A 15382-nucleotide genomic window follows, 5' to 3' on the forward strand; every position below is an offset into this window, starting at 1 on the left:
TTCTCCAGGTAGAGGCAGGCAGATTTCTATGGGATCTATATGAATTAGAGGCTAGCCTGGCTTATATAGTGAGTTCCGGGTCATCAGGGCTACATTATGTGACCCTGTTGCAAAAAACAAAACAACAACAATACAAAAGGCAAAAGAAGCAGTGAGGAGAACCATGGGATTCTGATCTGGATGTTCATGAAAGGGGACGGAGGATGCTGGTAGAACGAAGAAAAGGTGGTGTGACTTAGGAGCCAGAACAAGCTTTCTGGGGGAGTGGTATCCTGAAGAGTCCTGCAAAAGCAGAAGGTGCTGCTGAGCCTTTGGCTCTAGCTACTGGAGAGGCTGAGGCAGGAAGAGCGAGTTCAAGGCTGCCTAAGCTAGGAAGAGAAGGGAGCTGGAGCTCGATGAGAGAGTGAGAAAGTGCTTGCCTAGCATGCATAGCTCCTGCGGTTGGTCCCAGAGTGCTTGCCTAGCATGCATAGCTCCTGCGGTTGGTCCCAGAGTGCTTGCCTAACATGCATAGCTCCTGCAGTTGGTCCCAGCATAGCTAAACACAAAGCAAGCAGATGCTAGCAAGGCAAGACAGTTACACTGTTTCCCAAAAGCTACACAGGAAGAAGAGTGGGAATAAAAGCATTAGTGAATGACGGATTGTTCCGCTTCCCATACCTGCCAGTGCCATGTAACTAAGCAATAAGGAACTGGAGAATAGAATAAAAATAAAAAGTAAATAAGAATAAAGAGTACATGAATAAGACCAGTAAATCATATGTAAATGTATACTGTGTGTCAGGTATATGGCATAGTGATTCATTTAGTTCTTAAGATCTTAAATTGCTTTACATGAAAAGAATGCCATGGATAAATTAAATCACAATAAAATCATGTTAATTTCAACAGAAGTGGGACCAAATTTATATTTAAAACCTTTGCTCCTAATCCTTACACCATCCGGCCTTTTAGGTGAACAGTCATTATGTATAATAAGCTTTTTTTCTATAAATTAATTACATGGTCCAAATAGCGCCATCTGTCTTCTGCCTGTATTGTCCTCAATGAGAACCTAAACATCATCAAATAACTTACAAAAATGCCCACACTATTCTAGTTATCTTAGTTGCTGCAGTTTTCAAGTATGACTTCAATTCAAGGGGTGGTGTGTGATCTCTATGTTTTTCTTCTTCACCTTATTTGAAGATATTTCTAGATTCTCAAATTTCCATAGAAGTTTAGAACTCCTCATTCTACATACATACATGCACATTTTTAGTGAAATTACAATGAATTTGGAGATTATCTGGAAGGACTTGTCATACTGATAATACTGGGTTTTCCGATTTATAAATATGCTACATTGACATGTCTCAATTTCTCAAAGCACTATTTTGTTGTTTCTAGTATAGCAACCAGACATGGTTTTAACTAAATATACTCTAAACATTCTTCTTGCTGTTATTACATATAGGATTTTTTGCAATTGTTTGATATAAATACAAAATTGGTTTTTAAATTATGGGGATTTTTTTCAAATATATGGGTCATTCATTCATTCATCGAGACAGGATCTCCTAAGTAGCCTGGCAGCCTTTGAACTTGCCATGTAGACCAGCTAGCCTTGCGCTCACAGAGTTTTGCCTGCCTCTGTCTCCTGAATGCTGGCATTAAATATGTGCACTACCACACCCAGTCAGTTTTTGATCTCTAATATAGTTTGGTACAGTCATGATGCTTCACATCTACGCATATGTACACTCGAGAAAATACTGTCAGATGTCTGCATTAAATGTCATATTTTATAGTTCTTTGATTAAATTAAGATGAAGAAAAATGAGTTTGATTTACTAATTCCCAAGTATTATTTCCAATAGTCTCCATCCTTTCCTGTGGATCCGTGCTTTGATCTGATATGATTTAGCGTGTTCCTACAACTGGAAAAACGTTCTTTATCTCTTTCTTTTACAAAATTCACACCTGCTTATTTATTTGTGTGTGTGTGGTATAGTGTGTGTGTATGTGTGGTATATAATGCACATGTGTGGGTGGGTGTGGTATATGATGCACGTGTGTATGGTGTGGTGCGTGTGTATGGTATATGGTACACACGTGTGTGTATGTGTGTGTCAAATGTGTGCTCAAACACGTGTATGCAAACTACTGCGTATGTGTGGAATTCAGAGTCAGTTTCTACCACCCAGGTTCTGGGAAAATCAACTACATAGTCAGACTTAGCAGCATGAGACTTTTGCTGAGCCATCTCCACAGCTTCTTTCTTTTTCTTTTTTTTTTTTTTTTTTTTTGTAATGCATATTGAATTCAGGGCCACAAGCAGTTTGACACTGTGGCACCAGTGAGCTATACAACTCCAATCTGCAAGCAGTTTTTCATTGTTTTTTTTCTTTTAATTTGTTTTGCTTTTGAGACAGTGTCTCTCTGCATAACTCTGTCTGTCCTATACCTCATGAGATCTGTCTGCCTCTGCCTCCAGAGCACTAGGAGTAAGGTGTGTGCCACCATGCATGGCTCTGTTTTTTCTTTCTTTTTTGATTTTTTTTTGTTGTTTGTTTGTTGTTTTTCTTTCTTTTTTTAAGACAGGTTTTTCTGTAGTTTTAGAGCTTGTCCTGGAACCAGCCTTAGACCAGGCTGGCCTCGAACTCACAGAGATCTACCTGCCTCTGCCTCCCGAGTGCGGGGATTAAAGGCGTGCGCCATCACTGCCTGGCAATTTACCATTTCTTCTGTTCAGTCCTGTCAGGGGCTTCCATTTCTGTTCCCCATTTTCAGCCCACAAGTTGAGGCAGCACACATTGCAGAGGGGCATGTGGATTGAGGAAAGAAACAGACAACAGACACAGTTGGGGCGTGGGGTATGGTGGTTTCCAGTAAATACAAGTCAAAAGAAAAAAGCCAAAAAGCCCCAAGTTTATTACTCTCAGTGATAAACTTATATATCCCAAACAAAAGGGGGAGGACACAAGACTCCCACGAAACAAAGAGCAAGGAACCTTAATTACCTCCTTACACCTCCAAACACCTGGTAACCACGCCCTTAAATCAAAACATCCTGTTGAGTGGCCTTGGAAGAGTGGGGCAGCCAGTAGCCACACCTTTGGTCCGGCTTGTTGTTTGTCCTTGAGGGGCAAGAACAGGTCTGAACTCTGGGACCTTCAGTCAAAACTGTGGGCCCTCACACCGTTCTTAGAGCAGCCTCTCACCATTTTCCTCCTAAAACTATCTTCATTTTCTTTTAGTTTCTAAGTCGAGTTTTCTTTTTATATTGTATTCATTCATTCATTTATCTATCTTAGGCGTATATTGTATGTGTGGGGGAGCTTGTGTGGTGTAGTGCGTGTGTGGAGGGCAGAGGACATCTTTGGGAGTCGGTCCTCTTTCCACCATGTGCATCATGGGATTGGACTTGGGTTGTCAGGTGTGCCGGCAAACAGCTTTGCAAAGTGAGTCATCCCTCCAGCAGCCTCTCCTCATCGGTACGGATTTCTAGACTGACGTGCCTTTTATTAACGAGTCCCAGGAGTGATTTACACACTTTGGATACTATACCCTTAACAGATATGTTATGTAAAGGTACTTTCTCAAATCTTCTAGGTGATCACTTTAATTTCTTTCTTTCATTAAACATGTCTACATGATGTCCGTGCTTGCTGTGGGCTCATGTAGGGTGGAGTGGAGATAGGATGCACTGGGAAGCCTAAAGTCAATGGTAGATCACTTTCTACTTTATTTACTGCAGTAAGGTCCCTTATTGAACCCATAGCTCACTACTTTAGACTAATCTAACTGGCTGGCTTGCCCCAGGGATCCTGTCTCTGCCTTATTAGTATGGGATTACAGGCACCACACCTGCCCAGCTTGCTCCAGAGACCCAAACTCAGGTTGTCATGCTTACGTGACAAGGGCTTGAGCCACTGAGGCATCTCCTTGCATCCTTTAATTTCCTGTATATTTTGAAACACACAGCATTTAATTTGGCAATACCATTTATCGATTTCTCCTGCCCCACCTCGTGTGCTTGTGTGTCTGTGTGTGTGTTTGCTTATTGTCCATTTTAGAAATGAATGACTAGTCCAAGGCCATTAATATTTACACCTATGTTCTCGCTTAAGACTTTCATCATTTTAATGCTCATATTTTTTCATATTTAGTTCTCTTATTAGCTTAGGCTGTTTTATATGATATGACGTGAGCTTAATTCTCTTGTACACGTTAATCCATTTATCCCAGACTTACTGAAAAGACAAGTCTTTCTCCATTGAGCTGCTCCAGCACTCTTGTAGAAAAATCAATGGCCATAGACATGTGTTTGTTTCTGCACCCAGCTTTCTCCCATTGATCCGTTTAGCCGGGGACTTCTGTAATTTAATTCTGTATTAGATTCCTTGTCGTGTGTGGCTACTGAAGCCTCTGATCAATTTGATAAATTGTTAATGAATACAGGAATTTCCTTTAGTGTAGGAACTAACAAATCTCCCAGTACTGGCTGAGTTTTTGCTGTACATACTGAGGTATGTGTCAGTACAAGTGGCAGCTCAAAACTTAGGCTGATGCCTGCTTATACAGATCCTCCAGGTCAGTCAGAGATGAGATCTTAGGGTGTCCTGGGACCTCTCCAGAGCATGCGCACAGGATCTTTTCTGTGGACCTCTATATGTACAGAGATCTGTACTATATATATTATAGGCAGCAAACAAATATTTTTTTTTTTAGTTTTTTCGAGACAGATGGCTCAGCCGTTAAAGGCTAGGCTCACAACCATAAATATAAACAAATATTTTTGATATGAGCAAATAACCTCATAATTTTAACTAATCATTTTAATTCTAAATTCTGTTGCAGCAATAACAATTAGGCTACTTTCTTCCAAACCACAAAGTAGCAAAAGACCCTTAAATAGTTTTTAAAAATACATAACTAGGGGCTAGAGAGATGGCTCAGCGGTTAAGCGCATTTGACTGATCTTCCAGAGGACCAGGGCTCAATTTCCAGCACTCACATGGCAACTCATAACTGTCTGTAACTCCAGTTCCAGGAGATCCAATACCTTCTCACAGGCATAATGCAGGCAAAACACCAGTGCACATAAAATAAAGGTAAATGATTTTTAAAATTTACATAAATAAAGAAGGGGCAAATTTAAACTATAAGCCCTATAATGAAATGCCCAAGTGACAATAATCTTTAGGAAGTCGCCAATCATAATTCAATATTAAATTTAGCCTGAACCAAGTATATTGTTTTACCTAAGTGATAGCAAATCTGTATTTTAACTAGATAGAATAAATATTCAACTTTATCTATGCCTATTCAAATTTTTCCTTTATCCATGCTATTCATGTAATTGAAGCACCTATGGTAACACTGATATTATGGAGAAAGGAAGGAAGGAAGAAGAGAGAATGTCCTGACTATATCACAACAATTTAATCTATGCAGCAAATTTCAAGTAGAGGATACAATTACAGACACACAGCAGAATTGCCAATATTAAGATCAGCAAACCAGACGGGCAGTGGTGGTGCATGCCTTTAGTCCCAGCACTAGGGAGGCAGAAGCAGGTGGATCTCTGTGAGTTTGAAGCCAGCCTGGTCTACAGAGCAAGTTCCAGGACAGGCTCCAAAGCTACAGAGAAACCCTGTCTCGAAAAATCAGGAAAAACAAAATCAGCAAACCAAACGACATTATGCCACATATTACCTCATTTAATTTAGTTTCATTATAATAGAATGAGAGAATGTAATAGACAGGGGAGGTAAGTGACTAGGCCAAATTTACAGAACTAACAAGTGACCAGTACTCTCAGCCTTTTATGTGGTTCTATTGGAGTTCTTAAAAGAGCGCTCTTAGAAGATTTTTAAAAACTAATAATCTACTCAAGGTACAATACAGAGATTTAAATATGCCGCTTTGCGCCTCCCTCCAAACTCCTGCACCCAAAGAGAGAGGTACATTTTCATTTGAATAGAACTTATGGGTCTGAAGTTCATTATAAAGGACGGCAATGTGCTTGCAAGTGTTGCAGATGATCCAAGGCATAAAGAGGAACTTTGGAAACTTACTTTCTCCGCATCCTTTATCTTTCTCTTCCTCTCAACCCCCCCCCCAACTATCATTATTCTAACCACTACCACCTCAGCCCACTGGACACTTAGCTCAGTGCTTCACAGGTCCCCTCTAGAGAGGTCACTAGTCTTAGAGCTGTATACAAAAACAATACAAAAATAGCCATCACTTCAATCCAACATAACAAAAATTATGAGATGGGCAGGGAAGTGTCAACTTTTTCATCCTCTATCTTGTTCTCCAATCACTATCCTCACCACAGAGGAAGTCAAAAAAGTGAACTAATGGTAAAAGCTGTCCTTTGCAAGATAAAGACAACTTCCTTTGTGGTGGCCATTTTCAACAGTGGCTACCTCTCCTGTCATCTTTGAATCTAGAAAAGGTACTGAGTGAAGACTGATTCAAATTAAAAACAAAACAAAACTCTTTAAGACCTTCATGGGTCTGCCAGTTATCTCTTTGCTTTGCATCCCTAATTACAGCTCGGTTGTACAGCTTGGTTAAACCACTACAGCCTTACCTGTGTTTCCAAGGATAGACCAGGTTCTCAGCCTCCTCGCTTACTCTATCCGTACAGACGGACTCCCCTTTTTACAAAGGGCATAAAAAGGAGAGAGCGCTGAGAGCTGGTAGTTTTCGATCGTCTGTGCTTCCACAAATTCGATACAAAAGTTCCAGTCTCATCCATCCCTTCTCAGGCAAAGAATAGTCCCCGATATGGGTTCTTCCTTGCTGACATCTGTGCCTTCTTGCCTTCAAGTCTCTCGGGTCATCCCATCCCCCAGTGTCCCCAGTTCTCACATCCTCCTGTCTGCCCCCTCATGACCCTTCCCAGTCAGTACCACAGCTCTTTCTTCCTCAGATGCTTTCTCGTACCAGACTCCACACCTCAGACAGCCTCCGCCTTCAGACTCACTGTCTCCTCAGATGCCTACCCCATCGGAGTTTCAATTCCTCCGACAAATTCTGAGCCAGACACACTGACCCCTCAGAGGCAGACCTCTGATCTCCCCCCGGACGTCTCCTGCTTCAGATTCGTAATCCTCTTAGACGCCTCCTCCGTCAGACCCACGATCCCCTCATATTCCCTCAGACCTGCGATCCTCTTGGACACCTTCCCTCTCAGACCCGAGCCCTCTCCGACCAGACGCCCTCAGGTGCCTCCTCTCTTGGATGCACGACTCCTCCCCAGCCTCCTCCGTCCGACCACATCCCCTCCGCCTCCATTCGCACTGCGCCTCTACCTGCAGCCGTCGGGCAGCACTGATCCGCGTCTGCTGAACGAAGGGGTTGGGCACTGGCGGCGGGAAAAAGGACGCTTGGCGGGGCACCATGGGTGGCCGCAGCCCGGCGTCCCCGACTCCTGAGCCCGGCACCGTGGCCGCCACCGCGGCCGCCTCGGCGCACCGGTTCATCGTGAATCCCGGCGCCTGACCCGAGCAAAGCTAGGGACCCAGAGCGCGCGAGTGAACGCTGCTGCCCGGCCTCGGCCAGAGACCCACGAGAGTACCAGCCCCAGGCGCCGCTCCAGGCTTCTGCGCACGCGCCAAAGTCACCTAGCCACGGACTGCCCCGCCCCCCGGCTGTGGCCACTCCCCTGGCTCTGGCCCCGCCCTCCTAGGTACCTGCTTTCAGAACATAGCACCTGTTTTCCTAGCAGGCAAGCAAGGACCTGAAGGGTCCTAACAGCAGAGACCAGTGTCTCTGCTGTGCCGTCAGGATTTTCTGTGCCTAAACCAAACCGCTCATCTCTGTGACCCACACTTGCCTGCTCAGAATTGAGGCGACACAAACACCCCTGGGCCAACCTAGTAAGTAAACTAATAAATCCGGGTGGGGTTTGCTTATCTCTGCTCGCTTTCCAGTGTGTGTTTCATTTTTTGTGTAAACCTGTTTGATTTGGGAGTGTTTGTAGGTTAAGATGAGAGAGACTTGAGACAGGAATTGGCAGCAGAGCGGTAGACTCTGTCCCACTTAAAGCATGAATTAGCGTTGTGAGATGGCTGTCTTTCATGGAAACTGAACCATTATTTAGAAAAGGCAAAAACAACTGGCTTCCACTGTGGATGAGGAACCTGACCCAGAGACGGGAAATGGCCAAGGCAGTTTTATATTGAGGAAATATGAGTCCTGTTTGAAGCTGTGTAGGCTGAAGGCAGGGGAAGAGGAAGTCCAGGATTGCCCAGGACCTTAGGCCAATTGCTAGTGGGTAGAATCCTGACTGGCCAGGGCTGAAGAATGGAGCTACTGAATCATTCACTCCTACTGACTAACTCTGCTTCCAGAAGGCATGGGGTGTGTGTATGTGTGAGGGGAGGGGGTTTTGGCCTAGTCGGTAAACTTGTCTGAGCCAGTTGCCTCCTCTAAGGGTGGGAGAGTAATTCTTACCTCATAGGGCTGTCGTAAGAATTAAATAATGCGTTGTAGTGTTCATAGTGAAACACTCAAGACATGGTGTGGTGGGAGCAGCTGAATGCTCTCCGAATATGTAACAGAGAATCTTAATAACAACGAGCTTCTGCTAGTCTGTCAGCTTCTCAGCCTAGAGACTCTTCAAACAGGGCTGCAAATCCTTAGCCAGCCACTTGCAAGAAGGACCTTCAAGAATCGGAACTTGTGGGCTGGCTACGGAAGAAGTGACTTCCGACCCACTGAGATCTCTTCTAGGAACCGAATCCACTCCTCATTCCATTTCCTAGTCCCCAAACAATAGACAACATCTGTTTCTAACAGCTGTCTGACCCCAGACAAACCACTGTCCTCTGGGTCCAGCTGCCCCTTTCCAGGGGTCTGTAAAGTTGATCGTAGGGGCTTTTAGAAGAAGAGGTTTGTGTGGTTGCTGTTCCTTGCTATCGGCACTATCATTAGGATGTCTATCAGTTTAAGAACATGAGAAAGTGAGAGAGAGCGAGGGAAGGGGGATCTCCAACAGACCCCCATAACAGCAGCACCACAACCGCTCTTCATGTGGTTCCTGGTTTGGCAGCTCTGATCTTCCCAGCACACGTCATCTGTGCCTTGCATTGAGCAGAGGTTTGCCTTTTAAGTTCCTCCTTTTGGCCGTGCGCTGCTAAAACAGAGGCAAACACTGTCACTCAACTGGTGTCTTTATTTATCTTTCTTGGCCGTTTCCCATGGGGAACTGTTAAAGGGAGAAGCAAGAAGGCTGAGCAGGAAGTGGCTGGTTTGGTTTTCCTCCATCCAGTGGAGGGAGAGACTGAGGAGGCTCTGGAGTGCACAAGGAAGCATGTGGGCTGAGAGGCACCGTGCAGTGATGTCAGACGACCGGAGTCCTTGCGTCAGGAAATGCAGCATGGTGGGAAATGGAAAAGCTTGAGGGAAATGAAGGAAGCGCGCACAGAGCAAACCGCTAATGTAGTGCAGACACGAGGACGGCCGGAAGTGAGAAACCAGGGGTCTCTGACTTCCACCTGGACGCACCTGCATCCCGCTGCTTGTGCCGGCTGTTGGGCCACCAGTGCCCTCCTAAGACAGTCTCTGTTAACTCTGACAGTGCTGTGAGCCACAGAAGATCAGAGATGAGAAGAACCTCAAGTGTGGAGCACCAGGGCAGCCCAAAAGAAGGCTGCATTGAGAACATCCAAGCATCCCCGAGGGGGCGAGGGAGGGGGTGGGGGAGAAGCACCTGGGAGGGGTACAATCAGCACCTTTCTTTGGGCACACACAAAAAAAAAAAGCCACGCTCTTAAATCTTCAGTCACCAGGTGAGGGGGAAGGCTGATTAACTACAGAGCTGAAGGCAGGGCAGCCAGGCCCCTCCGCATCCTTCCCCAGTATTCTGGGCCTGGTGTGCAGTGTTGACTGCAGGGCCTGTGGGAACAGGGCCAGCTCAGCAGCCCAGCCAGTCCGATTTGATGCTTCCAAACTTCACACTCTTCAGACTTTGGTTCTCCAGCTTCAGGTAATATGCACCTTTGAAGAAGTAGCTGTGACCTGACAGAGACAAGGAAAAGAGACTGGACCTATGCTGACGTGACATGGCACATGGAATGTCTCTGGGAATGGTCACCTCTGCCTGGCATAGGGGAGAAGCTTTTCAACCTGGGAAGACCTTCTGGGCTGGAGGAAGAGGAATGGCTGGGAAACTGGGTCTTGTAGTCACTGACTGCTCATCTCTGAGACAGGGATCAGGACCCAACCTCTTAGAGAAGTGGTTCTCAAGGGTCACAGCCCCTTTGGGTTCATATATAAGCTATCCTGCATGTCAGTTATTTATATTATGATTCATAACAGTAGTGAAACTATAATTATGAAGTCGCAACAAAAATAATTTTATGGTTGGGAGTCAGCACAACACGAGGAACTGCGTTAAAGGGTGGCAGCGTGAGGAAGGTCGAGAACCGCTGTCTAATGCTTGTTAGGAGACTAAGTTAGTAATACTTGCTCCTGGCGACTTCCTGAGCACAAGCACCAAGCCAAGCACTCTCACACATCAGGGGATGGGAAGTAGGAGACCCCCAGGCCTATCAGGTTTATTAGGTTCATACAAATGTTTGCTTCACTTTGTCTTTAATTCTGAATGACTTGCCAAGGTATAAACACATCTGGCAATGTCACATGCATGTGCAGATGTCTGGCCTCTCTCTAAGTCTCTAAAACGTCTAAAAACCACATGTCTACAGTCATCAGACTCTGAGAAGCAACCCTTCCCTGCCAACACACACACACTCCCACACTCCCACACTCAGGCCCCTCCACCCACACACACTCAGGCACACACACAAACAAGCATACTCACACATTCAGCCCCCCACTCAAATCCACTTATCCACCACAGACACACACACACACACACACACACACAAATTCTCTCTCACACACACACATACACAGCCTCCCACATTCATACACACACACATTTAGACCCACACAAACACACGTATGTGCACACTCACACATACACTCATGCACATTTACATGTGCACAAACACATTCTCACACATACACACACACACACACATATGCATAATTTATTTTCTACTGTTTCCCCTCCTGGCCTCTAGAGGCTTTAGAACCTGTGAATTCCTTCAAACACACATGATCCCGTTTACCCCATTTACAACCCTAGCTCACAGTATGGACCTGAGAGATATTTGGTTGAAGGTCAGCCTTAATGGTGCACCTGATAAGACACTGCTTTCCTTCTGCGCGTGTGAGACCTCAGCATGGGAGCATACATGAACTTTGCAGATGGCAAAAGCACACACACACACACACACACACACACACACACACACACACACGCATGCACCACATTAAAAAAATTAAAACTTTTGTGAATCTGAACTAACACCTCCTCTAAAAAGCCAAACTGACTTCATTTCCAGCACCCCAGGGAGTCACAGAAACCTCCCTGAGAATATGGTTTTCAAATCCCAAATGCTCTCCTGTGCTAATATGGCAAGAAGCAAGCCGCTGAGTGGGAGATCACTGCCACAGGAGTAACAGAGCATGACAAAGTCTGCCTTGTCTCAAGTAGAGCTGTGCTCCTGACGGGACATGGTCACAAGGCCTCCTGAGAAACCCAATACAGCCTGGCTCAACCCCCAGAATGAATCCAGGGCACCAGGCCATGTTCCTGGTCCCTGGAGGTCTCCCAGGCCTCATCTGCTGTGGCTCCAGGCTCTGCAGCTGTGAGGGGCCTTTCTAGGTCTTACAGCCTGGAGTTTGGCTGGGGCGGCAAGGGTCAGGAGTCTGGCTGCCTTCCCAGCACTGAGCTAAAGGGACTGGTTTGTTTTCCAGGACTGCATGGCTGCCCTGAGGAGTGTGTACAAAGGAGGAGCTGCTTCCTGGCTGGGGGGCAGGCAATCCTAGAATGCCAACAGAGGCCTGGGTAGCTCACCACCGCCTTGCAGGTCCACAACCGCATCCAGGTTATCAGGGATGGCGTTCCAGGAATCTGCGATGAGCTTAGGGAAACCAGGATCCATTTTCTTCTTCACCTCATTGTATCTAGGGAAAGAGACAGGGAGAAGCAAATGGCCTCTCTGAAGGCCAGTCCCCACTGCCCACTCTCACCCCCCAGTCCTGGAGAGAAGGATCCAAGGATGGCACAGAGAGGGTCTGGGAAAAAGACTTGGCCTTTCAGAGAGGAAGCAGGCAGCAGTGTGGGGGCCTAAACCTGATTCTGAATCCCACACTACTAGCTCCTGATTCTTGAGATGATACCGAAGAGCAAGTGTCATTGCCACCAAGAAACACATGTTTGCATCTCTCCCATGTCTGGTATTGAGCAGGGATTTGGGAATTGAGTGTTCCCTTACCAACTTTTTTTTTTAAAAAAAAAAAAAAAGTTTCTTTTGAGATTGATTTATTTTTAATGTGTTTAGGTGTTTTGCTTGCACATATGTCTACGCACCATGTGTGTGAATGCTCTCAAAAAGCCAGAAGAGGGAGTCAGATCCGCAGAACTAGAGTTATACATAGACGGTTATGAGCCGAGCGTGTACCAGGAATTGAACCCAGGGTTCTGGAAGAGCGCACAGTGCTGCTGAAAGCTGAGCCATCTCTCCAGTCCCTCCCTTACAACCTTTGATTCCCGGCTGCAGTCCAAGGACCAATGGAGTGGACCCATAATTCTTTCACTGTGTGGTTTGAACAAATTGCTGCTTTTTCATCTGTCGAGCAGAGATGACCAGCCATGTCTGGGAGTGAACCGAGGCTCAGAGAGGGAGGTTACAATGCAATGTGGTGGGTGTGAGCTCAAGGCCATGAGTCACTCACTGGCAGACTGCATGCCACCCCAGTCCCTTCTGGGGCTTGTCTTTAATCCAGGTAAATACCTTGAGCATTATGAAGTCTTTCTCCTTGGCTGTTGTTTTAAGTTTCTTGGAGAAACCTCTGAATTGCTGTCCTTTTTATTCCTTTGATTTCCCTCCATCTGCCCCTCAACCTACTCATTTCATTATACAGATCCAACACTACATAAGCTAATGTGCTCCGACTGTGTGCCTGTGGATATCTCAGTAACAAGATCAAGCCTCACCTTTGGGCTGAAAGTTTCTAAGCAGATCACTTTGGATCCCATCCTGGTGATGGACAAGCTTTCTTTGCTCTGCACAGCATTTTGGTTAGCTCTCCTTTTCCCCTGGTGGCAGGTGTACCACCCCCATCAGGGGTTCCAACCATAGACTACCCTAAGGCTATTTTTATAGGGGTTTCGCTTTCAACTCATCACCCAAGACCTGTCAGTAACACCTTCAAAACCACAGCTTCATCTGAAGACAGTTTCTTAAGAAGGCTGTTTCTTCATGGCCCAGGTTACCAAAACTAAGTCTCCTAGCTTTAAATTCCCATGCCCCCAACTGACCACTACCAAGCTCACCGTAAATCCCTGGGATTAAAATGATACAGAATATGTGTCCCAAGCCCCAAGGACTTTCCTTAGCACAAGCCGAGGGCAGGAATCAACCCCACTGTATATGTGAAGGCCAGAGACACCAAACAACTTGCTTCCTGAAAGTTCTTTTCATCCAGAAAAGGTGTCACCTCCTCCCTGTCCGTCTAGCCTCATGATCTGGGCAGCTGATCTACAGATGTAGAAAGTGCAATATCAAGTGTCAGAAGCGACATTTGAGTCCCAGATTTTCCATGTGTCCTTGGCCTACTTCAGCCTTGGTATCCCTGGTCCAGAAAGTGGAGCTGATAACAATGTATACATTAAATAAAAAATCCAGATGATATGCATAGCCTCCACCCAGAGCAAGGCACAGGTCGGAAGGAGTCACCAATGTGAGATGCAAATGAATTTAAGTTGTGCACAGCACATAAAGGACACTGAACATGTATTTGTGGTCTTGGTGAAAACTTCGAAAGGCAGTGGCTGAGGGCTTCCTGGCATGCTGGGGACAGACAGTGGCTCACCCTGGTCACTCCAAACACTCTCTTTTTCCTGCAGTCATGGCCCAAGAAAGTGTTTCAAACTATTGTGCTGTTTTGTTTTTTTTCTGGGAGGGACCTGTCTCCCTTGAATGCACAGTCCAGAAGCTAGGACCAATTCTATCCACTCTAGCCTTTACCCAAGGTTCACGGAACTTCCTCACCAGAGGACGGTATTTGTTCTGGCATCTAGAGTTGGAGGAAGGCCTTGTCAAGGAAGAGGATTAGAAGAAATCATCAAGGCATTTCAGGGCCTGTGAGTCTATGCGTGCGTGCACACTCCTGCTCATATGGGACATGCCTGTTCTTGCATGTGTACCCACAGAGGGTGTGTAATAGGAAGACGGTGACAATGCTCCCCGCGCACCACAGGGGAATCACCTGGGCTTTAGGAGTCTGAGATTCCTGAATCATGTGTCTGTGACTTCTCTAGCTCACCACAGGCAGAGTTAAAGATTTAGAGTGCCCATGAATTCAAGAGCCTGAGATGCCATTCGCACTACGTGGTTGTGCTGGGGAGTGTTCCGGAGCCCATGGGCTAAAAGGCCTGCTCAGTGGTTTCCTGACAGACTGTTTTTCTTCTCGAGGCTTGAGATACCAATCAGCTTAGGTTGTTAAGTATCTCAGCAGTGCCTTCAAAATTCCACCCTGCCACGGGCAGCCGGGGGACATAAGCAGCTGCTGAATCAGGGCAGTTTCGGGTGAGGTGAGGGGCAGAGAAGGAGGAGGAGACTGAGGCCTCTCAGGGAAGCAGGAATGTTTGTTCGGGGACAGCAGACAAGGTCTGAGAGTTCAATCAGTGGTTCCTGGGTATGGACTGGCTGCCTTCACAGCCACAGAAGCTGGGAGGGAAAGGGGAAGGAGACGCCCGCAAAGCTTTTGTTTGCCTATCCTTTTCCTCATTGATCAAATGACCCAGAGCGCACAGTGAAGGGGATACAGGGGAGAGAGAGGAGAAGCAGATTTAAATATAGCTCCAGGCCAGAGCTATGCTTACACTTAAGTGAGTTGACCAAGTCCTTTAGCTTCTTGGGGCCTAAGCGTCCCAATGGGTAAACTGTGAAGGATGATAAACATAATCCTGTGTTTGAGCTACTTCCAGGGATGCTGTTTTCTGGTCCATCATTCAGACCTTTGCTTCTCAGTGCTAGAGCCTTCTCGCCAGAGGAGCTGAACCAACTGCTTCTAAACTACTCCCCTGCCAGTTTTCACAACTGGCCAGGCCTATAGGCACGAGGGAGGGTGCCTGCTGCAGACATGGGGGAGGGTGCCTGCTGCTCACATGGGGCCTGCTGCTCACATGGGGAGGGTGCCTGCTGCAGACATGGGGAGGGTGCCTGCTGCTCACATGGAGGAGGGTGCCTGCTGCAGCCCTGGGGGAGGGTGCCTGCTGCTCACATGGAGGAGGGTGCCTGCT

The 15382-nt window shown here is 46.4% G+C and overlaps 2 protein-coding genes across 2 annotated transcripts in view; both read right to left on the minus strand.

Annotated features, from left to right (window-relative positions):
• The window catches only part of Lpcat2 (lysophosphatidylcholine acyltransferase 2), a 59832-nt gene extending 52257 nt beyond the window's left edge, over positions 1–7575 (minus strand). Inside the window, exon 1 of the mRNA XM_005369592.2 lies at positions 7311–7575. Coding sequence (XP_005369649.1) covers positions 7311–7481 — 171 coding nt within the window. The 5' untranslated portion in view covers positions 7482–7575. The remainder of the gene's footprint in view (positions 1–7310) is intronic.
• Positions 7576–9164: 1589 nt separating this feature from the next.
• Positions 9165–15382, minus strand: part of Mmp2 (matrix metallopeptidase 2) — a 27503-nt gene continuing 21285 nt past the window's right edge. Inside the window, exons 12-13 of the mRNA XM_005369593.2 lie at positions 11930–12039; positions 9165–10020 (exon numbers count right to left, since the gene is read on the minus strand). Of these exons, the coding sequence (XP_005369650.1) occupies positions 9917–10020; positions 11930–12039 (214 nt within the window). The 3' untranslated portion in view covers positions 9165–9916. The remainder of the gene's footprint in view (positions 10021–11929; positions 12040–15382) is intronic.

This window comes from Microtus ochrogaster, unplaced genomic scaffold (assembly GCF_000317375.1).
Source record: "Microtus ochrogaster isolate Prairie Vole_2 unplaced genomic scaffold, MicOch1.0 UNK54, whole genome shotgun sequence".
NCBI classification, from domain to species: Eukaryota; Metazoa; Chordata; class Mammalia; order Rodentia; family Cricetidae; genus Microtus; species Microtus ochrogaster.